This window comes from Miscanthus floridulus, chromosome 7 (genome assembly GCF_019320115.1).
Source record: "Miscanthus floridulus cultivar M001 chromosome 7, ASM1932011v1, whole genome shotgun sequence".
NCBI lineage: Eukaryota > Viridiplantae > Streptophyta > Magnoliopsida > Poales > Poaceae > Miscanthus > Miscanthus floridulus.
This window is the reverse complement of record NC_089586.1, coordinates 30,799,626-30,826,140: the sequence shown is the minus strand read 5'-3', so window position 1 is coordinate 30,826,140 and position 26,515 is coordinate 30,799,626. Positions and strand designations below refer to the sequence as shown.

General features: G+C 45.9%; 4 protein-coding genes and 2 pseudogenes across 4 annotated transcripts; 4 read left to right on the top strand and 2 right to left on the bottom strand.

Moving 5' to 3' along the window:
• Nucleotides 1–5,334: 5,334 nt before the first annotated feature.
• Nucleotides 5,335–5,850, top strand: LOC136465299 (uncharacterized; annotated as a pseudogene).
• A 2,174-nt stretch (nt 5,851–8,024) lies between these two features.
• On the top strand, nt 8,025–9,625 carry LOC136466802 (uncharacterized). Its single transcript, XM_066465319.1, has one exon. It carries the CDS (start codon nt 8,199–8,201, stop codon nt 9,576–9,578), a length of 1,380 nt encoding a protein of 459 aa, XP_066321416.1. The 5' UTR covers nt 8,025–8,198; the 3' UTR covers nt 9,579–9,625.
• A 9-nt stretch (nt 9,626–9,634) lies between these two features.
• Nucleotides 9,635–13,723, bottom strand: LOC136466803 (putative F-box protein At1g32420). Its single transcript, XM_066465321.1, has 2 exons — nt 13,549–13,723; nt 9,635–11,381 (listed from the first exon to the last, which is right to left on the bottom strand). Exon 2 carries the CDS (start codon nt 11,312–11,314, stop codon nt 10,019–10,021), a length of 1,296 nt encoding a protein of 431 aa, XP_066321418.1. The 5' UTR covers nt 11,315–11,381; nt 13,549–13,723; the 3' UTR covers nt 9,635–10,018.
• Nucleotides 13,724–15,243: 1,520 nt separating this feature from the next.
• On the top strand, nt 15,244–20,802 carry LOC136462972 (peptidyl-prolyl cis-trans isomerase FKBP16-1, chloroplastic-like). The gene is made up of 9 exons (XM_066462028.1): nt 15,244–15,556; nt 15,638–15,682; nt 15,908–15,967; nt 19,534–19,540; nt 19,714–19,740; nt 19,864–19,924; nt 20,053–20,098; nt 20,245–20,315; nt 20,466–20,802. Exons 1-9 carry the CDS (start codon nt 15,283–15,285, stop codon nt 20,541–20,543), a joined length of 669 nt encoding a protein of 222 aa, XP_066318125.1. The 5' UTR covers nt 15,244–15,282; the 3' UTR covers nt 20,544–20,802.
• LOC136462971 (uncharacterized) lies at nt 17,310–19,846 on the top strand. Its single transcript, XM_066462026.1, is given in 2 exon segments — nt 17,310–17,771; nt 17,773–19,846. Coding segments are annotated over 2 exon segments (864 nt in total). The 5' UTR covers nt 17,310–17,367; the 3' UTR covers nt 18,233–19,846.
• Nucleotides 20,803–20,979: 177 nt separating the features above from the next.
• LOC136462970 (disease resistance protein RGA2-like) lies at nt 20,980–22,715 on the bottom strand (annotated as a pseudogene).
• Between the last annotated feature and the right edge of the window lie 3,800 nt (nt 22,716–26,515).

Below are 26,515 nucleotides of genomic sequence, written 5' to 3'. Positions count from 1 at the left end.
TAGAGAAAATGCGAGGCATAGGTACAAGGAGTACACGAATGGTCTCGACGTCCTGACACAGCACTAGGTTATGCTCTCTTTACTATCATACATGTGTCTTGTTCAATGTACACTATATCGTAACCTAACTCAATTACGAAATGTTCAGGTGTATTGGTGTCCTTGGGATGCTCCGGAGCTCGAGTACTATCTGAGTCCTGTCACTAGGGATGAGTCAAACGAGTATCGCTGCAACGTCCCTCTTATTTTCTTCCACGTGGTCGAGATTCACTTGCCCATCAGGGTTTGCAGGCAGTTTGAAAGAATGACAGGCTACCCACCACCGCTTTACTCCACCAACCAAGAATTGCATATGTGCGTTATCGATTAATAACAAAGCTACAATTCAAAGGTGTATATGGTACAACTAATAATCGTTTTGTTGTAGGTATGACCACAGAAAGAGGTACAAGACCAAGGATTGGCGCATAACACACAACGCGTACATCCAGTTGTGGCAGAACAGGGACCGATAGCCGATCGATGTGGGTCCCCCACACGACCAGCACACCTTCGACGAGTACCTACGGTGGCTTTACAGGTCTACGAGGACACATATCAAGCCCCCATACACTGAGGAGGTGATTGACCAGGACGACGAGGAAGATGTGATCGAAGATGTGTACGACGTTGCCACTAAGGACGACACACAACTATAGAGAGCCCCGCTTCAAAGATACATGGTAAGATACTCGAATGGTACAATTTGTTATCCATTTGATATTAAGTATGTGTACTAAAACTGTCCAACTGCGTTTCTGTACCCAGGCGACACAATTGTCAAGGCTGTCCAACGAAGTAGCGTTTCGGCTTTACGAGTCTAGAGGGCTGGGGCTAGGCGTTCTCGAGGCTTTTGTGGAGATAAACATAAACTTTTCTGTTCCAAAAATGTTTCTTTAGTGTATATGCGTTTGGGAAATACACTAACTTTAACGTCTATTTATGTAGAAGGTGAAGCGGAACTACAGGAAGCTAGCACAGAAGCTGAGCTGCATGGACACTCCTTGGGTGGAACCGGCAGTCTCGGCGGGGTCGGGTGGCACGTCTTCTAGCTCTTTGAGGACACCAGCCGACTCTTCTCAGCCGGTGACAGGTGCCACTTCCGCAATGCGTACACCATCACATCATAGCGCTAGGAAGGACCCTGCAACCGAGGACGACGACGACGACCCCCCAGGCTTCCGCGGACAGCACCACCAGTGGGACGATTGGCCGCAGGACGAGATCGGCATATCTCAGCTAGGTGGTGCCCCACTTGGTACCCAAGGAGCCTCACATATAGTAACAAAGGTAGTTTCTTTAAATACGTAGGCTCCATAAACTAACGATCATAAAGATTATAAGTAATCGTGCATATCATATACTTGCAGGGTACGAGCCGTACACACCGGCAACGCGACCACACCGACGTTGGCTATACTCCCAATGTGTTGCCTATAAATTCAAAGAAATAGAGGCATTCAAGGGATCCTTACACTCCTGGGACTTAGTTGGTTATGTCGAACTTATGTCGAACAAATATTGTCGTCCGAAACTTATGTTGAACAAATGTTATGTCCGAAACTTATGTCGTCCAAAACTTAGTTGGTTATGTCGAACAAATGTTGAACTTATGTCCAAAACTTGTCAACTTACGCACGGACTCTATTTATTTGCTTCATATTCGTTTCAATGCGTCGTGGCACCACTACTGGCGCGATTAACTAGCAACTAGTTCGGGACCCAGCAATCCCGGCGTATCTCGCCATCGGTGGCCGGCGTGTTGACCCCGATCCTCCCGAGCTTGGTCATCGCTGCCACGAAATCGCCGAAGAAGGCACCCTGGTTGGACGCGTAGTGGTCGACCGTGCTGCGCGACCTCATGTCGGAGTAGAGCACATGGTAGAAGGCGTTGTGGAAGCCCACCGGCGAGGGGTGAGGAAGGCGAAGGCGTTGGGGTCGGAGCTACAGGTGTCGTTTAGCTACGACGCGCCGTTCATTGCAATTGAGGTGGGTCTTCTGTCTGCGTCCAGGTCCTGCCGCGCCGTGGGCTATGGCGCGTCAGTGCCGTGCCAAGACCGGTGGCGCGACAGACCCTGCCACGTCACCGGTCAGCGTCCCGGTCGTCGCCACGTCACCCCTCTCGCCGCGCCACCATGCATGACGCGGTACAGGCTTTTCGTCGCGCCATGACAATAGGCGCGACCAAAAGTGTTAGTTTTGAAAAAAAAATAGTGTTAGATTTAAAATTAGTTTGCAAAAGCTGTTAAAAATAAAAAAATTTCCATGGGTGCGGGTGCGAGCCCGTGTCTATTCCGTCCTAATCGATTTTTTTTTTTTTTTTTTGACAGAGGTTGTACAGCTCCAAAGCCCAAATTAAAAGTCCAACAAGAAAAGTTGTACCATCTGTCTCACAGGCGGACACGGATGCAGATGCAGGAGCAGGAGGTGTGTGTGCAGCAGCCAGCAGTGCAGCACAATGGGTGACACCAAAACCTGTCACGCTCGTAGGATAGGTGCGCGAATAGGACACCACGAGCTTTATTAATTTTGGACCACTGCTTCTTCGTTCTACGACATCTGAACGGCACTTGGCTCAACCAAAACCACAAACACCGTTGATACTTTTTTGAGAATTTGCATTTTTTTTAGAATTTCTTACTGTTGATACCTGATGTACTAGTATATGATAGTGGCCTCCTCTGTTTTTATTTGGATCCTTCTGAAACACAGGAATTTATAGAAATCATATAAAAAATTTATTAAAAAATCAGTTCAATTTTATAGAAAAATACAATAACAGAGGAAAAACCAATATAGACTTTGCGTACTAGCATTTTCAAATTTGTGTGATATACTTCTGACGTATATCTCAAACAAATGCCCAAAAGATACGATTCTAGAATTTAAATCAAATCAATTTTTCAGCCCAACCAAATTTATATAAAATTGTATTAAACATTTATATCTCTAAATCGGTTCATTATAGAATATATTATATGATTGGGTATCATAAATGTTAGTAGTAGTATGTAGGTTTAATTAAATTTAAAACTATTTGATTTCTTAAAAATGGTAATTTATATTTCTTTTCTATGGAGGGAATACTTAAACTATGGCGGGTACACCGTTTTCTCTCTTTTTTTATGATGAAAATGACGGCGGGCCGGGCCATACCGTATAGAAGCAAGCACCCAAACCAGCGGCAGCCACCAGTTTTGTCTGCAACCAATTTGGCAACGACGAGCCGATGACACGACAGAGGACACTACCCCAGTAACCCACACGTCTAGGTAGAACCTGGGGCGTGCATCCGCTATAGACTGCTCTACGTACACGACCTAATCGCTCTAAAACTTCACTATCATTAAAACAACGAAGACCATAAAACAAAAGTAGGGTAGGATGATACAAGACATGATAAAAGATAATAATAGGTGGGTTTGGTTCAATTAGGATGATTTAGTGTAATGAGTTCTAGATCTCAAACTAAATTAAACTACTCTAGTCCGGCTAACACTACTTTCTTATTGAAAAACTCCACGTATCGTCCCAAGCCGAACCGGAACAAAACGTGTCCATTTTTTTCCTTATGCACTCATCCATAATTAAAAGACGTGCATGAATGCACGTGTTGATGATCCTACCTTGGAATTTCGTTGCAGTGCATGCACGTTGGATCCCAAAACCAAATTGATTCAGCCTTAATTGATATGACTAGGCCTTTTGAATATCTGATGACTTCGCTTTGAAATGGATTCAAAAGGCCTTTATTCAACGGACAAATATTTGACCTGATACTGATAGGCTAAATTTGATTATCAACACTAACCATATAAACACTTATAGACCATTTTGTTTTATTATACCCTAAAAACTTCAAATCGTATACGTGGTTCTTGGAACAAGCTAATAGAGCTGCACCAAGCAAATAGCTAGGGCCATTAAGAACATGTAAAATAGTTGGGTGATAGGCTAAATTTGATTACCAACACTAACCATATGTGATTTCATAATACAAATATACAAGAAAGAAAGTAATAAAATAGTTGGGTGATTTGAAAATTGTCTTGGATTCCTTATGTAAAATTGTCATTTATCTTTTAGGAGCAAGATTTCAATAAAGATTGGAGGAAGCCAAGAAACATAATCCCAACTTTTTATGGCCACTTGAGAAACTTATTGATTTGCTAAGTAGTTTTTTGAAACGGGTGGAGATGCTCTAAGCTCGACTGAACTGCGAAAATTTAAAACCGCTCTTGGCACTGAGCAACTGTCATTATATTGGTGAATGAAAAACACTTGGATGATATTTTGGCTTGGCGATATTCTCATATTTCGTATTCAAGCTAAGGTGGCGGCGATGCAAATTGAGGCAAACATTTTGTCTTCATCGCCCAATTTGGTACGTATAGGTACGATGACGCCCCGACTTGCAGGCTTTATTTATTTCCTGACCAGAAGAATCGCAGGTTAAAGAAAAAATACCTTATCTTAAAAAAAAGGTAAATTTCGTGGTCGGTCCTCGAACTAGCAGGGATGTGTTATTCCGGTCCCTAAACTCACCAAGCGTGTTATTCTGGTCCTTAAACTCACTTTAGGTCTCATATTCATCAGACGGGTCTGAATCTCGCGGATCACGGTTTGCGGGTCTCTGTACGCGCTCATCGCCTGCCTCTCGGGTCTCGGCGTCGCGGTGCACGTACCGCGCCATGATGAGCGCACAGTTCGGCCTCCCTGTCCCAGAGGCGCCCTGCGCCGACTGCCTGGTCCACCTCTGCCGCGAGCCCTGCGCCCTCTGCCAGCTGTATTGGGGAGCTCAAGGCTCGCGGCCTCAACCCCGGCCGCGGCTGGGACTTCAACGCCGCCATGTACCCGCCGCCCGCGCAGGGGATGCGACGGTGCTGATCGTCGGTCGATCCACTTCCATCCTATGTATTCGATCAATTGTACAAGTGGATCGACGGCGCAGGTGATGACAGATCGAGACAGAGTACAAGGTGTATGTACGTGCGTGCGATCTGGGGATGCTGATGTACGTGCTCCACAGATCACATCGTTCGTCACTCACTGCTTCATTCATCGACTCACCGACTACTGGAAACTAGGCTCTGATTGTCTAAGCTTATTCAGAACTACTTTTCAACTATGGAATAGTATTTTTCTCTCGTAACATTTCAGCATAAACATGAGTATAAACCAAATTTCAGCATGAGTGAATAGGGTATAGAGCTAGGAGGATCGGATCTGACATCGTAGATAATTGAAAAAGGACCTGCGATTGAAGGAGAGAGATCGACGATCGATCGGTCGAAGATGGCAGCAGCGGCGGCGCTGTCCGTGCGCACGACGACGACGTCCCTGCTAGCAGCAGTCCTGTCCCTCTGTATCGCCTCCCTCTCCCTCCGCAGCGCCGACGCCACGCGGGTTTCCCCTCCCCCGACGCTAGCCCGATCGGGGCCACCTGCATGTCGGGCCCGTACCTAGAGCTGTGCGTGGGCGAGCTGGCCCAGCGGCTGCTGGATGTCCAAACGTTCATCGCGTCCGCCACGCTCAACCAGGGCGCGGCCAAGATCGCCGGCGCCCCGAGGCAGGTGGACGTCAAGGCGCTGGTGTCCGTGGCGCTGGAAGTGGCCTCGGAGGTCGGCGCCGTCGCCGTGTCCATCTTCAAGGACAAGCTCCAGGGGTTCAACACCAGCGTGCCGGATTTCCACTGCCTCGGCAACTGCAGCGTCAGCATGCGCCGCGCCATGCAGAAGCTTCCACGGCGCCAAGGCCGTGCTGCACTCGGGCGACACGCAAGCACTGCCACCGCTGCCGCCAAACGTGTAGGCGAGCCACCGCTGCCGCACGGGCCGAATAGCGGCATGCCGACGAGCTGACTATGGGATGTGAGAGATAGAACTGACATGTGAACCCAGGTCTGTTTGGACCAATATGAGCCAAACAGAGTTTAAGGACTAAAATAATAAACTTTCTGAGTTCGGGATCGGGATGACATACCTCCACGAGTTCGATGACTGAACCATGAACTTTACTTCTTAAAAAATATCGCAACTTGTTCACAATAAAAAAATATCACACATCTGTCACGGTGTGTGCAGTGTGCCAGTGGTTCCTCTTCCAAGTTCCACCACGACCACACGTGCCGCGCACATGCTCAACAAAAGGTGTGTACGGTTGCAAGAATGATACACGAGCCAATTGATGGTGCTCACAATATAGCAATTGAAGATGGTACTAGGCATGGGTCTATTGCACATCCTACCTCATAACTTTTACCGTATTATTGTGGGTGTTCCTCATTTTGCTACCATGCAAGCTCATGAAGGATGGAAGGGCCTAGAATTTTTTTTTTTGACACCTCTATTGACTCTCAAAATCGCACCTAAACTACAATTGGAGTTCTCGCTCTCACTCTTTCACTCAACCTGTTACAAGTATTTTGTATGCTTCTTTTTTCAGGTAGCTACTATTGCTAAGGTCTTGGAACCCTTGGGCTTGGAGGGTGAAGCTCACACCCTCCTTTTTTTTTTGTGCCAAGCTGACTGTTGTACTAGATCTCCGAGATGTGACTCTGCTAACTGACAATCAAGTGTGATGCAACTCTGCTAGCTGACTGTTGACCTCAGTTATGCTTGCTACTGGATCGCCACGTATTTATCTTGAACATTGGTCAATGTGTCTTATCATTGTTGAGGTACAGGACATCAAGCAAACAACCATCGTGATTGATGACGCTCAAATTTGGCTTACGCTGATGGTTATATTGAAATATTATGAGAGAAACACTGTTAGATGACTGAAAAGTAGTTCTGAATAAGCTCAAGCGAAGATGGCGAATAAACTACTCGATAATCAATAGCCTGTTCGTTTCGTCGTAAACGATCGTGGATTATTTACTGCTGGCTGGTTTGGTGTGAGAGAAAAATATTATTCCAGCTTATAATCCACGATCGTATACGAGCAAGCGAACAGGCCGCTAGAATTCAAGATATATAGAGAAAAAATAAGATAGTTGATGACACCTCTTGCTAAAGAAAATGACGTGGGGTCCATGATGAAATATTAGAAATAGATTATTAAAGACTTTATCTTATATTTGGACTAGTATTTAATAAGCGATAAAATATTAGCTTTGGCGGCAGGACCTCGACTCTGACCGCTCAATCAAGTGGTAACCTAGCCCTGTTGCCTTTTGAGTTATTCTATAATATATATATATATATATAATATATATATATAATATATATATATTATATATATATATATATTATAGAATAACTCAAAAGGCAACAGGGCTAGGTTACCACTTGATTGAGCGGTCAGAGTCGAGGTCAGAGGCTATTCAGCAGCCGGCTATAAAATAAGTTATTCTGTAGCCACCTCTATTTACCATAATTTTATATACTAATTTACCATAATGTCAATACATATTTACGATAGTTGGGTTACTATAACACATGGGAATATTTACCATAACGTTATAGTAAACCACTTAGTAAGGAGTTACTGTAAATCTCGTAAATTAACATAGTAATTATCGTAACTCAAAGTGGCTACAGAATAAGTTATTCTGCAGCCAGCTATAGGATAGTAGTTCTATATATATATATATATATATATATATATATATATATATATATATATATATATATATATATATATATATATATATATATATATATATATATATATATTACCAGCTAGCTACAAAATAACTTATTCTGTAGCCATTTTGAGTTACGATAATTACTATATTTATTTACGAAATTATAGTAACTCCATACTAAGTAGTTTATTATAACGTCATGGTAAATATCTCCATATGTTATAGTAGCCTGACTATTATAAATATATATTGACATTATCATAAATTAGTATATAAAATTATCGTAAATAGAGGTGACTACTGAATAATTTATTTCGTAACCGGTTACTGAATAATATATATATTTGTCGATGGGCCCACATGACACGACTTCGGCGATTCGCCACGCCGCCCACCACCCAACAACCACTCGCTGGATAAATTATTTGCCCGCGCAGCGCGAACGCATACGCATCCAGTTCCGGCTCACGCCACGCCTCTCTTTCACCCAGTCCCAGTCAGTCACAGCGCACACCTCCCAACCTGCTCGGAGGTCGCAGCTCACCGCGGCTCAGCCAGGGCGGCAGGCATGGCAGGCCGCGAGGCAGGCGACTGCGGCGGAGAGGGAGAGGAGCCGCCGGCCCGTGAGCTCCCCGACGATATCACGGACAAGATCCTGCTCCGCCTGCCGTCGCGCTCCGCGCTGGCGCGCGCCGCGGCGGCGAGCTGCGCGTTCCGCGCGCGCGTCTCCTCCCTGCGCTTCCTCCGCCGCCACCGCTCGCTGCACCGATTGGACCCCGGCTCGCTCCTCGGGGTCTTCACGTTCCCCCTCGTCCCCGACGGCTCGCGCGGCGGCGGCGGCACGGGCTTCCACCCCGCCGAGCCGCCACACCCGGCGGCGTCCGCCGCCAGCGCCGTCGCCGCCGCGGCCGACTTCTCCTTCGGCTTCCTCCCGGCCGCGGCGGCGGACCCCTCCGCCGCGGCTGGGTCTGAGGCGACCGCGACGGCCGAGTGGATGGTCCGGGACTACCGCGACGGCCGGTTCCTCCTCGACCGCGTGCCGGCGGCCACCGGGAGCACCGTCTTCACCGAGCTCGCCGTCTGCGACCCGCTGTCCCGCCGCTACGTCCTGCTCCCGCCCATCCCGGACGACCTCGCCGACACCGTCCACAGCGTGCTCACCGTCTTCGGCGGCCGCCGCGCGTGCGAGCCCTTCCTCGCGCCCGCCGAGGCCGCGGACGACGACGACGCGGACGCGGACCCGCCCCTCACCGTGTTCTGGACGGCCCGCTCCCCGAGGAAGATGATCGCCTTCGCCTTCTCGTCGCGCGACGGCCGGTGGCGCGCGCTCGAGTCGCCGCACTGCTTCGTCTGGCGCAGGCACCGCTCCCCGTTCAGCTGCCCCATCAGCGCCGTCTGGAACCGCCGCCACTACGCGCACGGCCGCTTCTACTGGGTGGACTGCCTCACCAGCCGCTGGCTCGTGCTCGACGCGCGCACCATGGAGCTGTCCCTCGAGGTCATCCCGTCGCCGGCCGGCTACTGGGAGGAGCACGTCGCCGTCGTGGAGGCTCCGGACGGGAAGCTGGGCGTGTTCGCGCACGGCTTCCACCACCCCGGCGGCAAAGCCAATCTGCACTACTATACGATCGTGCACGACACGGAAGCCGGCGGCAGCGACGCGAGGCGGTGGCAGCTGGAGAAGGCGATCCCGCTGCCGTGGCCGTCAGACCACCGCCATTTCTGCCTCCGGGGCACGGGCAACGGGTGCCTCATCATTGAAGTCAGCGAGGAAAAACCAGTATTCATGGCGAGCCACCGCGTCAGGGACGCTGAGCTCTTCAAGATCGACGTCAAGAGTTTCCAGCTCCAGAAGATCTGCCGGGCACGGTGCGCCGGCAGTGCTGCCGGCGAGTGCTGCTGGCCATACTTCGGCTTCCCGCCATCGCTGTCGTTGCCCACTGTGTGAGCACTGAGCAGCATGATGTTAATGAAACAAAATTATCTTCAACTTTAGAGCGAGCCTTCAGTTTGTATGGTCTCTACATGTATAAGCAACACTTGTACTCGTCCAGTTTGTTTACAAATGCAACGCATACATACAGATACAGTTTACAGGTACAAAGCAAACAGCAACCTCAACATTTTTCAACTGTATAAACCCCACAAAGCAGGAGTAGACCATTGCCCAAAGGCATAGATTATAGTCAAAGCCACGTCACTTGATCTTGATGTTTATTGATTTCCTCTTGTATACTATGTCCCATTGCCGGTTGCTTTCATTGGTACCATAGCAATGAGCAAGTACAGCATTGCACCTTCTACACAAAAGACGGCAGCTTGTATGAGGCAAAAGGAACCAACTGCTGTACAGCCTAGAGGATAATCCATAGATCATGCCAGGTGCTCCTAGCTTGCTCTATGTTTTGATATCTTCCACTGCATGTTTGTCGTTCTCTTTGTTCTCTTAAAGGATTGCTCAAGGTCAGCTGAGGACCATCCAGTGAGACCAGAAGATCGCCCATGGCTTGCAGAGGATGATCCTGAGCCACGGAAAGATGGCCCAGGGTCCGCTGAGGATGGTTCAGCCAGACGAGAACGGATACCATACGATGTTGCAGTCGAGCTCACCATACCTGTCACAGCAGGTGCAAAGCTCTCCACAAACATGCCACAAGATATCAAAGTCTCACCAGGAGGCATGTTGATGTATGAAACTGTACCATCCTGAAGATCTACACAGAGGAGTCTCTTCTGGTTACCAAAGAAGATCTTAGTCTTGAGCTGGAAAAATGGGCTTATGCCCACAGGCATCCGAGGAACGATAGTCTGCATGTGGATCCAGTCTTGACTAGTCAAGTCTGCCACCCAAATATCTGACACTATATTGTTAGATCCATCAGAATGTGTTGACAACAAACGAAGCTTTCCTTCCCCTTCAAATAGTCCCAAATTATGTTTTTTTACAGCATCTGGGATGGCAATTTTTGAGAACCTCTCATCTGTCAGGTTGAGCGTCAGGATTTCTCGACACAAATGGGAGGAAGCCTCATTAAGAAGTAACCAATACATGCCATCATTAACAATGACTGCCTTTGTTGCCTTTAGGAGCTCTGCAGATTCATGTATTGTCCTCCATGTCCTCCATGACAGTGCACCAATAGTGCATATTTCAAATGTCAAGAACCGCACACGGTGACGGATAGAGACCACCTTGTACTCTTTTGCGGAGGGCACAAATCCAACAAAATATTCAGAGTAAAGAGACTGTAACCTGAGTACTGAATCTGGGAGCCTAAAATGCTTCCTTGTTGTGGGATTCAAGACCTCAGCATCGCCTTTTATATCATAGGCACACACCAAGCCATTGCAGGGGCCTGACATGTTAAACCTACTTGAGAATACAAGCTCCACGCTTCTGAAATTCATTGTGGCAGGATCAAATGTGTACATGTGGACTAGGCCATGATCAAGCGAGGTGAAACAAGCAATGGACTGGTGGAAGCGGCAAGCATTATTCAGGTGACGGTCCACAAAACTAGGTTCTTCAACACAGTCTCGCCAGAACTTGCACACACTGCGGGACTTGACAACATCCCTGCCAGGAAGAAAAGCAAGGATAATCCCTTGGGCGTCTTGAGGAATGAATATTTGAGTTTCCGTTGCTTCATTCTGCTTATCAAGATCATCATTGTTACAGTCCATGCCAAGGATCAACAACAACAACAAAGCCTTTAAGTCCCAAACAAGTTGGGGTAGGCAATCTACAATTCTGTCCAAGGTAAAGGTTTGGTCAGTAATCACTATGCAACAAAAAAAAGCAAGACAGGGCTTGCTGATACAAAATTGTACTGAAATAAAAATATGCCCTTCAGTGTCCAACATAAAAGTTTCCACTAGAGCAATTAACATCATAAGGGAATGGGTTTGGTACTGCTATGTGAATCCATTCGTAAATGGCTGAAAGTAAATGTAGAACACAGATACAGAATCAAATGTGCACCAGCATGTTCTAACTAACATCAATACCATTATGGATGCGCCACTTTGATGAAGTAATAAAGAGTTTTAAACTTCTTCCAGAAATGGATATTGAAGAGCATCTCCAGCAGCTCACCAATAATTCATCCCCAATAGGATGGTATTGATGGTCACCGATACTGCTTTTTTGGAATATTGGGGGAGATGTTTCAGCAGATCACCAATATTCTTCCCCAATACATAGGACCCACATGTTAGATTACAATTTTTTATTTTCTTTCCTCTTTCTCTCCAGCAGGGCGTTTCTTCCCCACCGCTCCCCACCCCGCTAGCACTTTCCCCGCTCCTCACGCTGCTCTCGGCTGCCGCCCTCCTCCTCCGCTTCGCCGCCGCGTCCCGGGGATCCCCGCTCTCCTCCACCCAGCCCTCCTCACACTCTCTATTCTCCTCTGGCTTGTGGCCCTCCGCATCCTCCCCTCCCTGGGCCTCCTCGTCCTCGCGGACTCCGCTGGCTCCCTGCTCGCCCGCGCCCTGCACCGGCCCTATCTCCGTCGCCGGCAGACGAGGTGTCGAGGTGGAGACGTCCTCATTACCAGCAGCGGCACGGGCAAGGAGCAAGTGTTCAGATCCACGAGTCAGCCACATGCACACAATACCGGCGCACACACTTGTCCAAACCCCTACGGCGGCGGTGGTTGCTGAGTAGCTTGGAGGACGGTGACCATGGCAGTCTGGTGTGCGCAGTGTGCAGGGAACAAGAAAAGTGACAGTTATCATGGGGTCCACAGTATTGGGGGAGATGCAACTCCCCCTCTATTTGAGGTGAGCTGTTGTAGCAATGAAATCACCTCATCTCCCCCACAATGACAGGTTTGTGGGGATGAGGGATTGTATTGGGGGGCTGCTGGAGATGCTCTGTACTACAGATGCAAGGATCTGTGAATCACAACAAGATGAGACCCCCAGCCCCCCTACAAAAAAAGGATCATTCATAGAGGAAAACAGTACTGGGCTATCATGATAGAGATTAAATGATTATGTATCAAAATCAATTAATTAACCTTAAAGGTGGAAATAGTAAAATGTGCACAAGGATATCAAATTCACAAGTTCTAAATAAAAAAGGAACATATATGACACTCAAAGCATGGTATGCAATCAATATGCTTTGCCCTCCCTCCCTACCATTTACAATGCACTATTGGCCACTCGCATGTTAGATATTAAACCCATCCAACCCTATCTCCAATTTTAGACCACTGGACTACATCAAGGACAAATAAGCATTTTTTACAGCAAATACTTGTTATTTTAGCTTCCATCAGGTATGCTAGTGTCCATCTCTCAGTGCAGTTTTATTTCACTGTCCATTTCTACCCCAACTCCAAGTTAGCGATGCGATCCCTATATCAGCATAGAAGCAGGAAAGTCCTAAGCAAGTTTTCTCCCAACGAGAAAGAATGCAGGGATAACCTTTGCTTCACAAGTTGGTAATAGAGGTTGAAGACTACGATCAATTCCATCATCAGGATAACATCTATGCATCTCCGATTCCATTGAGAGATAATTCCTATTCCCCATGATATATGCAGCCACCGGATCTAAACTTTGCCTATAGAAGTAGATTCAACCAATGGTATGGCTAAAATGGTGCCAATCATACAACGAACAGCACATACAACCAATGGCACAAAGATCTGCCACTTTGTGCAGTCAACCGAACTCCATTTCGCGAGATATTTCAACATGATCTCGGAGCATCTCCGCAGTGAAAAGCAGGGGCGGACCCAGTAAAGGACATGTATACATATTTCTTTTGCAAAGCAATCGAAGTTAGTAGCCGTAATACATGCATATGCACTTGTAACTAGATCAGATCCGAATACAAATACCAAGTTAGGGTTTGGGTGGTGCACCGTTTCACGCAACAGGAAGGGAAGACCGAGGGGAGGGCGTACCAGGTGGTGCTCTTCGCCGACGAAGGGGCCGGAGAAGACCTGGGCACCTGGCGTAGGCGGCGGCGACTGCCGCCCAGGCGTCGCCACGGCCCACGAAAGCGAGCGAGCGAGCGAGAGAGAGAACGGTGGGGGCGGTGACGGACAAGGAAAAAAACAGGCAGAGGCAGCTCGGGGCCGTGTAGGGGCCGGCCTGACACTGGAGTAGATAGATTTTACCATTCCAGCTTCCAGGTGCTAGATATCCCTAAAAATACTCCGGTGCTAGATTTGGAATTTAGACGGTGAAGTAAAAACAAGACTTAGGTTTCACAGTTTTGTTCAGTTTCACGTGTCTACATGTATTTAAGTGTTGGTATTACAAAATGAAATACTTTTAATGAATTTCACTCAATTTTCTAACTTGTGAGGATGAAAAACATTCTCAATAGAGTTTTAATCAGTTTCCAATGTACTACGGAGCCAAAAACCAGCTTAGCCGAGTGCCTATACTGACTTAGCTATTTATGTCCGAGCTTATAGGTTTGCTATGTTTTTCCTCGATTATGTCCCGACCCGCCGTTTGGCTATTTATTCAGGTAAATTGTTAATTAAACGAGATGGATGGCTGACTATATGGAGAAACAGCATATCATTGTGTACCATTTTATATGGTGTTTAAACGATATGATTAGATGAACAATAGTTTAATCTCACGAGCATATTTACTACTCCTTTTAAAGAATTATATTCCTAGCAGAGACGGATCTACAGTATACCATTAGGACAGTATACCATTAGGGCCGATGACTCCGATAACTTCTGGCTAATTTGTCTAGTCATAATTCTCAACATAACATCATATCACACTAGCTTCTTTGAGGGTGCCCCCGATGCCTAATTTTGCTAGATTCGCCCCGATTCCTAGAGGTCATAACTACAAGGAGAAAGTCTTTTTAAAAGAAATAACATGAAGAATATTCCTGGAAGTCATAACTACAAGGAGAAAAAAAAAATTGTAACTAAAATCAAATAGGAATATTCCAGAAGGTCATATATGAAAAAAAATAATAAAAAAGAATAAGGTCATATGGAAAAAGAATAAAAGAAAAACTGACGAGAGTGGGATTTGAACCCACGGACCTGAACCTTAATCCAGCGCCTTAGGCTGTCTGCAGGTGATCCGTTACCAAACCCAAATATAAAATAGGTCTCTAACACTGATAAAATACCTATATGAAAGACTCATTTTAGGTATCAGGAGAGACATAACCTAAATCTGAGGATCCTCTCTCCTAGAGACCCATTTACAGAAATAATTATCTTTTAGGTTTTATTATTGGAGAAGATAAAAATAGATATTGAATCATTTGCCTGTAGCGCTATCTATAGGATAAATATGTCTTGTATTTTGGGTCGCGATTATTGGAGATAGTTTTAGACCATCCAAAGCCTATTCGTTTGGCTGTGGCTTGTCGTAAACGATCGTAAATTTTCAGCTAAAACAATATTTTTCTCTCACATAAACCAGCCAGCCATATTTCTTCACGAACCAGCAACGATACGAACCAGCCAAACGAACAATCTGGGCTGTCCACATTTACTATCTTATTCTATTCCTCATTATCTCTTCTCATCGGCCGTGGCCGAAGCAGTATTCCCATTACCCAGTTCCTTCCTCGAAGCTGCAACAATGGAGTCTGCGTCGCTCACGTCGCTCACCAATCTATTCCCGTGCGCTTCCCCGTCTCCAATGCAATGTGGAACGCCATCTCCTCCTACAGTCAAGATGAGAAAGAATCGTGTTCAATTTTCACAATTTGTTTTGGGCCCGTTCCGGGAGTTCTTTCAATCAGATGCCGGTGTCCGTCGGAACTGAAGAAAATCTGGCCGGCACGCCGCGGTAAGGCTTCGTCTCTGAAGGCAACCTGTGGGCTCTCTAGGCGGAGGGCAGTTTCAAAGCTGGTGGTTCTTGGTGCTGTGGCCCTCTTCATGCCCGCGCAAGCAGCAATGTTGAGCCTGATATTACCAGGTAACGCGGAACGAATCGTCGCAGCTATACTGATTTTTTTCCAGTGGTCATGCAATCTGATCTCTTGTTTCCGTTTTGAAGTTTTCAGGTACCGGAAGCTGGACAGTCAACCTGTTTGGTTGGCTGGTTTGTATCGTTACTGGTTCGTGAAGAAGTACTGCTGGCTGGTTTGTGTGAGAGAAAAATACTGTTTCGGTTGAAAATTTACGATCGTTTACGACGAGCCACAGCCAAACGAACAGGCTGAGTGGAGTCATACTCGAAGGTACTGTACTGGTAGCAGTGAGTTGCTTTCGCACAGTGTTTCAGTTTCTGATTGCGCATGGACAAATTGCGCTTCTTGATCTGAAGATGTCGTCGATGGGGAGGGGCCTGAGGCACGGGATGGCGATCTGGTGCAGTTCAACTACGGTAGTGTTTAGTTCCTAAAATTTTACAAAATTTTTCAAGATTTTTCGCCACATCGAATCTTTAAACGCATACATGCAGCATTAAATATAAATAAAAAAATAAAACTAATTTCACAGTTTAGACGAAATTCACGAAACGAATCTTTTAAGCCTAATTAAATTATGATTGGACACTAATTATCAAATAACAATGAAAATACTATAGTACTATTTTTTAAAAAATTTCGCCAACTAAACCAGGCCTATCAGGCAGGGTACCCGGTCCGCATGGCACTAACAAAGATGCCTGTACATCTTTGTTTATTTTCGAAGCAACCCAAAGACACCAAGGGCTGCTCTGCTTGGACTTCCATTATCGATCATTCCTTCTCTTCGAACACGTCTGATGCTAGCTTGCTTGTGTTTCTTTGCGTCGATGCTATAGCTGCTTCTATATATATGTGCCCTGCTGCTGCTGCAGGGCGTAATGGTGGTTCTCGAGCCGGGCCATGTTTAGTACTTTAGTTTACCCTAAATTTCCAAGTTTGACACTATGCAAAAAGAAGATTCTCATCACTTCAAATTTACAGTACATGCATGGAGTACTAAATGTTGACGAAATAAAAAACTAATTGCACAATTTGGTTGTACTCTGCGAGACGAACGTTTTGAGCCTAATTAGTCAACGATTAGACAATTATTACCAAATACAAACACAATGTCATAGTGCGCTGCAGTGCGCACAGTGTTTTTGGTGGCGCCAAATTCAGGCAACTAAACATGGCCCCAGTTCACGCACGGGCGGCCACTCTAAGTTGTGATCGATACATCAGGCATCTGTGATCTCGATTCGACCAAGTCGAAGCAAGTAGTGGTGTGAGTTTGATAGTTGTTTGGTCGTTGTACCATAGTTGTGCAGGATGAGTAAGGCACTCTCCTTAGTTGTATGGGTTTTTCTTTTCTTTTTTTTTTTTTTGCCAGTTTCCATTCATAGTGCTGGATTGTCACTTGACGTTTTTTTTCTTCATCTAATAAAAATCACGGCAAAGCTTTTGCCGTCTTAAAAAAAACAAAAAGACTGTCTCTGAAAGTGAAACCAAAGCTTCGACACCAAGGAACGGATCGACCTGTGGCTTTCAAAGCTTCGACACCAAGGAACGGATCGACCTGTGGGACCGTGTTTTTATATTCAAAGGAATACGGTCCCTGAAAGTGAAAGCACAGATGGAAATAATTTTATTCGCCACCCATCCGTGCGTGAACGGACGCAGCACCGCTTCCGCGGTTCGCACAACAGGAGGTCTACTATATTCTATATATACCGTTCCACCGAGGGCTTCTATCGACACCTCGAAAACCACTTAAACACCGTATCTCCCTCCCCCAACAACGCGGAGAGAGTAAGATCGTTGGCCGGAGGAGATGGCGACCAAGATCTCCCACACCTACGATGGCCACTTCGTGGTGTGGTTCGAGGCTGATGCCATCCGCACGACGCTCTCGGACTCCGGGGACGTGGTGGACTCGTGGCTGGACAAGATCTACCGCATCCACCTCCGCCGCCTCAACCGCCTCGTTGTTGGGCTAGACGTCGAGTGGCACCCGTGCACGTACCGGGGGGACGTCCAACCGGTCGCCGTGCTGCAGATCTGCGTCGGCCACCGCTGCCTCATCTTCCAGATCCTCCACGCCGACTACATCCCGGAGTCCCTGTTCGGTTTCCTGGCCGACGATCGCTTCACCTTCGTGGGCGTCGGGGTCCACGACGACGCGGCCAAGCTGCGGTTCGACCACGGGCTCGAGGTGGGGCGCGCGGTCGACCTGCGCAGCCGCCAACACGCTCAAGCAGCCCGCTCTGGGCACAGCCGGGCTGCAGGCGCTGGTGTCGGAGGTGATGGGCGTCAAGATGGAGAAGCCGCAACATGTGCGTCGGAGCGCGTGGGACGCACGCAATCTGTCGTCTGACCAGCTCATGTACGCCTGCGCCGACGCGTTTGCATCGTTCGAGGTTGGCCGGAGGCTCACTACTAGTAACACCAACTTGTGTTCCTATTGGTCGGAAAAAGGGTTCCTTGCTCTCTTAGTAATACATTTTTGTTTGTGTTTCAATTGGCCATATTACTATAGATTGGTTTATTGTAACACATTTACTTGTCTACAGGAACATTTATCTAGTGTTACAATAATTTTTGCTATAACACTTTTTTTTTCTCTAGTAACACTTCACGTTATGGTAGAATGCATAGTTTGTAACACATTTATTTATTTATCAAAAAATTTTGCCTAGTGTTACAGTGATTATCTGTTGTAACACTTTTTTAGGTTCTAGTAACACATGGTTTGTAACACTTGTTTATATCAATTGTAACATATTCAGATTATGAAATAAATATTTATTTCGCCTATACATGTGGCACACAGATTTTTATAGAATCACACAAATATGACACATTGCAAAATCACATAAACCACAAATTCCAATAATCATAGAAAGATCCACATGTCGTATGATGATTTCAAACATAGTGCTGGTTTAGATCAAATCATAGTATATGTACATAATGATATGGCTCTAGAAAGAAAAATTCAAGAACTAGCTAGGATTCATAAAGTCTATAGATTCTTCTTCCATTCTTTGTACACATGGATATAGGAATTCAACCATTAATTATTTCAACCTACAAAGAAAATATAAGTTGTAACATTCCAAATTAGGCCACATATGTACATTGATGTAAAATTAAGAAAGCTAGTTTGAACATACAAACATCAAAGGCCAAGCAATTGGGACTCCTTTGGCTTGAACATCACCAATATTATTGCACCCAGGCATGGGCCCCACTAATGGCTTATCTTTTGCTATAGGATGATTGATACGCACTTTGTAGAATTGACTTCCTATCTTAACTCCACCAACAATGGCTTTTGGATCAGAGAGTTGCATATGCCACATTAGTCTTATTAGGATATTTTAAAGTCACTAGAAGCACCATGGACCCAACCTACATTAATTATAGCAAAGTGTAATTCATAGATACCTTTTGTTTCTTTGTTATTCTACTTGTGGTGGATAAAAGTAGACTCTCATCATCACTAAATTCAGACTCACATGTTTCTTTATTCTAGTAAACAGAAAAAAGACAGTAGCATGAGTTGGTACAAAAAATCCTTTGTGGATAAAATAAGTATTAAATTCACAAACAAGTGACTTTACCAATTCATCCTTATGTTTAAGGAATCCATCATTCTAGTTGGGTGCAACACATTGAACTATCTAAAAATTTGAAACAATATTAAAGCCAAAAGACTAGATTAGGTGAAAACATGAAAAATAGAGCAAATAACTTTCTTTTAGAATGCACCGCTTGATTCTAAGAATTGTTATGATCACTCTAGCACAATTTCCCTAGAAAAAATATGAAGTTTGAGTAACACATTTCAATATGGAGTTACAAATTAAAATGTACATTATTACCATTGTTGCTTCTTGGTTCTCATGGTGCCTTTGATTGTTTTTTAGTTCTGCAACAACTTTGTCATGCATTCTAGAATGCGCTTTGAGTTGCCTTATTTCCTCCAACATGTGAGTCTGTATATCAGATGATGAGCCATCTATTGAAACTATATTAATGTCCTTAAAATAGTGTGTTGTTCGACCATAAACTTGTTTAGAAACTGGAAGCAATCCCATGCTGTGCACATGTCTAGGTTTCTCTTCTCACAACACCTGATGTAATGCATCACCTTCCCATGCAACTCCTCACTCACCCGCGCAAATGGTTATTTCGTGCACAGGTGTGTGGAATTCTAATGCCAGTGTTGTTCAGTACATACACTGAAAACGTGTTGCAGTTTCAATTAGATTGAGTCCAGTAATCTGGTGGTCTCACCATGTTTTCCATGTTTGCTGCAACTCAGCACGGTGGACCAGTTCAGCGGTGAGAGCAAGCCGGTGACCCTTCCACTTGGCGGAGAAGAGGTTACAAGCTTCACTCCTGAAAATGTTTTCCCCACATTCTTCAGAAGTATAGATATTAGGTGCACTCTGCTGCAGTTTCTAGTTCTGTGAATTTGTTTGATGTGATGTCTAGCTTATGTTCTGTCCAGATGATTCGAGGCCTGAAAGACGTCATAATTGGGATGAAGGCCGGAGGTAATTTGGATATCAGCTTAGTTCCAGTTCCATCAATTGTTCATTTTTTTTTCTTATAACGATGTGAATCTTGATGGTCTGACACTATGGTTTTAGGACAGCTATTTTATTCTAACCTTTTTCATGACTTGGTATGCACTATGCAGGCAAGAGGACGGCTCTGATTCCTCCTGAAGTAGGCTACATCAGGGAGACATTGAAGCCCATACCAGAAGAGGTGCACGATCTCGATGCTGTACTCTTTTTTCTAGATTTGATTTGAAGGAACATTAGTACATTACCTCTAAATGTAGATTTTGCACAATTCTGATGGTTTATACAGCTGACTTACGACTACTCTTCTGCTTGTTTTTGGTTCAAAATGCAGTTTGGACCGCGGCGAAGTCTGCTGTCTCATGCCAAGGAGCCACTGGTGTTTGAGGTTCAGTTGCTGAAGGTCCTGTGATTCTGCATTTTGCCATCATCATCATCGTCATCTTCCTTGGTCAATGCAAACGGTGCTCCAAGGGAATCACCGAGTTCATTGTAAACATAACTGTTCTCCCTTTGAAATCGAAATCAGTAAATTCAATCAGTGAAATAGTTAAGCAGCAGCCATCCTGCTTTTGTCAAAATATCGTTAACTTCAGACTCAGAACGGTTCTTCTCTGAAATGGAGAAGCTGGTCAAAGTTTCTGAATGGTTCTGCACTGAAACGGATACGCTAATCAGATTTTTCAGAATTTCTTCATGACCATTTGCAAATATGCCATTCACGAACTGCACGTCACAGTTCATGCTTGCAGTTTTTTTTCCTTGTGCGACTCAAAAGAGCGTAAACCCAAAAGTTTGAAGGGGAAAAAAGTGATTTTGAATTGCATTGCTGTTTGAATGTGAGAGTTTTACTGTTTGCTATCCGTATCGATCGTGCAATAAGCGGTGTAGTACAGGCAGTAGGAGGGGAAGACCGACTTGCAAAGCAGCACTGGCAATTCCAGCCGGCCGCCGCCGCCATCAGCGTCAGCGGGAGCTGTCAAAGTGGCGTCTTGGAGGCCGACGAGCCCTCTCACTGGCGAGCCAGAGACAGCGACGCCGCGCACCGTCACGTGCGGAGGGAGGAGGCTGCCGGCCGTGGCTTCTACATAGCCGCCATGGCCAAACCACGAAGACTCGGCGTGGCTGGCCGCCAGCACCCGGCGCCACAGCCTGTGGTCCGGGCGGGACCTCAGCAGTGCGCCCACGACCTTGGCGCCGAAGAAGGACCCTCGCAGCCTCTTGGCGATGGCCTGGCCCGCCGCCTCCAGCCGCGGGTCCGCCTCGGCGTCGTCCGCTCCGCCGAACGCGTGCGCCTTGAAGAAGAACCAGTACTCCTCCGGCGGCAGCGGCCGCAAGATAATCGGCTCCGTCGTGCCGAGTTCCACGACGTGCTTGTCGCTGCCGGTCACGATGATCCTGCTCCCTGTCCGGCCGCGCCGCAGGGCCGGCATGATGGCGTCTATCACACACTTCTTGCGCGGGTCGACGTTGTCGAACACGGCCAAGAACCTCTCGCCGCGCAGCTTCCGTTCGAGGAGCCTCAGCTGCTCGCCGGCGGCGCCGAGGCTGGTGCCTGCCGTGCTGGCGACACTGAACAGAGAGCGCAGAAGCTGCACAGCCTCGCTGGGTACCGTGAGGCTCATGCAGTGGAAGTCCACCAGCATGATCAGCGAGAAGTGGCGGCGCACCGCGGGCTCGTCGCAGACGTGCTGCACAAGGGTCGTCTTCCCGAGGCCGGCGCGCCCGATTATGGGAAGAACGCCTAGCTCGCCGACGCCGGCAGCGCCTTCGTCGTGCAGCAAGAAGTCAATGACACGGCGCCTCTCGAGGTGCCTGCCGAACACCTGGCAGTCAGCGTAGATGTTCGTGGCCAGCGGCCGGTGCAGCGCCGGCGGGCAGCACTGCAGCAGCATGATGAACTCGGCAAGATCGTTGGACACGCTCTCCATGTCCGCGAGGACGCCGTCGAGCTCGCCACCGCCGCCACCGCCACCGCGGAACAGCGTCCTCCTTGCCGCGACGCGCACGCGCTTGGCGGCGTTGAACGAGCTTGGCGAAAACAAAGACCGGCGCGGCTCGCCTCCGCCATGGCCGTCGTCATCGTCATCGTCCTCGTCCGTTACCTCGACCGCCCTACCCCCGGACGCGTCGAGGAAGTAGCGCCCTCGGTGCGCGGCGCCAACGAGCTCCGAGAGCCACTCCAGAAGCGCTCGGTTCGTGATACGTTCGCATCGGTGGCGTCCACCACGCTCTCGAGCTTGACCACGAGGTGCCGTAGCCGCCGGAGCTTGCCCTCGACAGCCCGCCGGTCTTGGAGCTTCCCGGCGACGAGGGATATCGCCCTGCCCACAAGGTCGGCGACGACCGCCGATACGACGGCCTCGGCCATGCTCAATTTCCTCCGGCTATTATCTGCACATTGCGAACCAGCCGCGGTCAGAAGCTTCGTCTTGCTCTGGTAGGACGCACTGTTTAAAAAATGACACGCCGAGACCTCACCGCCTATGCCGGCTAGCGCCCAACTGCCGCCTAGACTCACAAGTCACAAGGCAGATGATGAGATGCCTAGCTCACCGTCTAGGCGCAAGACGCCACCCGACTGTGTCCGCCTACCACCTGTCGATTTTTTTTTTAAGAATTGCTCAAGATGGTATGGAACAGAACATTGTTCGAGATCATCAAACTGGTGCTGGTAATGGCCAGAAAGAATTTTCTAAATATGCTACTGGGTTATCTCAACTCTGAGCGTCTGATTTTGACTAATGATACCAATCAACCCGACAGCATACCTTGTTTTCAACTCTTTATTCAAAGATCGCCGGCTTAGCCACTAGAACTCTAGAAGTGTCCACGGACACCTTGGTAAGACCATTACCATTGCACTATATTTTCAGGAACCTTTTTCGGTTTTTGGCTTTTGTTCGTTGGATAAGCTTTGATTTCGGATAAAACAAAAGGCTGCAATTTCCAAGTGTTTTGGCCCTCAATTCATTTTCAGCTAGAAAGGTCTTGGAGACCGAATGAAACTTGCCATTAAGGGCTGTTTAGTAGAGCTCCTGGCTTCAGCCAAAATAGCTCTAGCTATGATCTTTTTTTAATGAAGTAACTCTTTCTAGCTTCGGCTTCTCTCGTTAGAAAAATGTTTAATAAAACAGTTTCTCATGGTTGTTGAAAATGATGAAATATCTAGAATACCCTTCCATTATTCCTCCCTCGTTTCTCTTTAGTCCTCCTCTCTTCACCTTCTCCGCATGTCTGCACGGACGCCTAGGCAACTTCGCGCCAGTCTCGCTATGTCCCGCAGTGGCCTTGCCCGCGCGCAGTTGTTGCCTGGCCTCAACCTGTCCCTCGCACGGCCATGCCTACCACCCGCACCATCTCTCCACCTCACATCATTGTCGCCCAACCTCAACTGCTCCCTGCGTCGTGCCGCGCATGCCACCATGGCAAATCGGACCATGGCCCCGTGCTAGGACCACGGGAGTGAGAGGGAGCCGAGCAAAGATTCTTTTTAGCTCTGGCTCTATCTCTACGCTCCTCTCAGTGTGTTTTATGGAGTATCATCCACAGAGCGATTTGACAGGGAGCGTTTGGTCAATGGAGTCGTGGAGCTTGACCAAACATGGTCTAAGAATGACCATGGTATAATAGGAATTGAAGAGGTCCCATACTAGGCTTGCCTCAAGCCCTCAACCATTGAATGAACTTCTTCCTAGCTAAAGCTAGTTCACTTGCTACTTGATTACACTCTCCTTTAGCACGGGATGATCCATTAATGTTATTTTTATTTGAATAGTATTTTTTAAATCTCCAATCATGCGCGGTGTTGGAGTTGACTAGACACGATGGCTGTGGTGTTCCATGTAAGACAAGAGACGGAGATGAACTGAAAATAAAAGTTTAAAGACTGAAATACATTTTGATAGTTTATGAATGAAATTGAGTCCAAAATATAAAGTTTGAAGACCGAAATAGCCACTTTGATAGTTCTATGATGAAACCAAGCCAAAAAAAACTTTGAGAACTGAAGTCATTTTGAAAGTTCAGGGACATAGGGCCTCATACGGTAGTTAAAGGAATTGAAATATCCATTCCAAAAATATATTAAGATAAACAAATATACTACATACAGTCAAATAAATATGAGTTTCAAACATAAAAATGGCTTGTTTCATTCCTATTTTGTTTGTCTGGAGCATAATACTCATACTTTTAGTTGTTTTGTAAGATAATAGCTTACCAAGATGATATATTATTAATTTTATAATAACTAGTAAATATGCCCGTGCGTTATAATAGGACATACAACATGTTACGTAGTTAACTAAACAACTTGTGCCTTGAAGATTTATTGGACAACTGTATCATGCATTCCAACTTGTCTCATATATGGATATTGGAGATTTAAAGATTAAAGATTTATCCAATATTCGTGTGTTGTGTTTTAATTTATTTTGGAACTGAACTCTGCACCGTCTATGTAGGATGCACATGCAAGTCGCTGTACTCGCAACTCATGAGAAATGTCATGCACATTCGTGTGTTAATATGGAAGTATGAGTACGGTGTCGAGACTCGAGTCTTGGTCTACCGGTCAGCTAGCTGACGATACGATGACATATTGATGTTGGATGAACTTAGGAGTATTCAGTTTATTCGTTTGCTCGTATACGATCGTGGATTATAATTTGGAATAGTATTTTTTCTTACATCAAACCAGCCAGCAGTAAATAATCTATGATCATTTACGACGAAACGAACAGGCTGATTGTTGTTGGTCGATTGCTCTTCTTAATAAAATACGTGTCAAGTCATGTTTTTGAAAAAAGAAGTTGGTCGATTGCTTGTTTGCACATACAGCTAGTTAAGGAGCAAGGAGAGGAAAAGGAAGCAAAGGGAGCTAGCTAGCATTGGTTTGTGTGGGTTTATTGTGGACGTGCATGCTTTGAGTGTTTTTATTTCTCTCTTTCCATGCAGGTCATGTTCGCTTGTCTTATAATCCATACTTTTTGGCTTATTTTTTTAGCTGAAACAGTATTTTTCTCTCACAATAAATCAGCCGGAACAGTGTTTCAGCTTGTTTTTTTTCAGTGAAGCGAACGGAGCATATACATGCAGTGCAATACTGCAAACCATCCATTTCCTTCAACATCGCGCTGAGCAAAAAGGCCACGTCGATCCTTAGTCGTTACTCACCGGGCACCCGCTCATGTACCTTCAACCTTTAAGGCCTGTTTGGCACAGCTCAACTGTTTTTTTGGAAAACATCTTCATGAGCAATTTTATAGGTGAAGCTAAGCTATTTTGGAAAAAATATTTAGCAAAACAGCTTCACCAATAGCTTCATGCATAAATGGGAGAGAGAAATAAGGGAGAGAGCTGAAATAAGCTACTTTTTCAGCTTCATCCCAACTCATATCTTTGTGAGAGGGGAAGAAAAACAGCTTCATGAGTGAAACTGTTTTAGAAATAAGTGTTTGACAAATAAAACAGCTCACAACAGCTCATAAAGCTATTGTGAGCTATGCCAAAAAGGCCCTTATCCTTTAGCCGTGCAAAAAAGTCAAAGTGGATGTCATCTTATTGTGAATTTGACCGGTAAGGAAGCTTGACCATGAATGGAGAGGGGGCAATAAGATGTAAAATGCAAGAAGAGGAAGACATATTAATATTGCATTAGCAACTAAAGTAATAAATCTAAGACCTTCATTATAAATTGATCTAGCTTAGAAAGGCTATGGCCACTATGGCTCTCACTAAGCTCCCCCAGTGAACTTGAAGCTAGAAAGGGGTAGATAGATGGATCAATCTATATTCCCGACACTTGCGTCAAAGCCAGGTAGCCAACTCCGCGGAACCCAGGCATCGTCTCCATGGATAGAAGAAGAAGAAGAAGAAGAAGAAGAAGAAGAAGAAGAAGAAGAAGAAGAAGAAGAAGAAGATATATGGTGCATTTTATATACTCTCGGGAGTAGTTACTTTCATAATTAATAAATCATGTTGCGTATGTATACATACTTATTTATCAGTTTGAGTATATTGACATATTAATATTAAGATATTCCAGATCTTTACTATGTGAAAAAATTCAAAAGAGCACATATTTTTTTAATATATTATATAATACTATGATAGTAGCATATAAAATAAGTATAATCATATACTCTAAGTATACATACATACTTGTTATACATAGTACCCTAGATGGTCTAGTATGATGATATATTTCATCTACATACAATTCGTCGGGCTATATACGTCCTAAATCTAGAGATATACACATGGGAGTAACTACTCCCTAGGAGTAGAAAATCATTATATATATATACACACACATATATACATATATATTCATGGTGGCCGGTTCTACTTAATTAGGACTAAAGTTAAAGGTGCAAATAT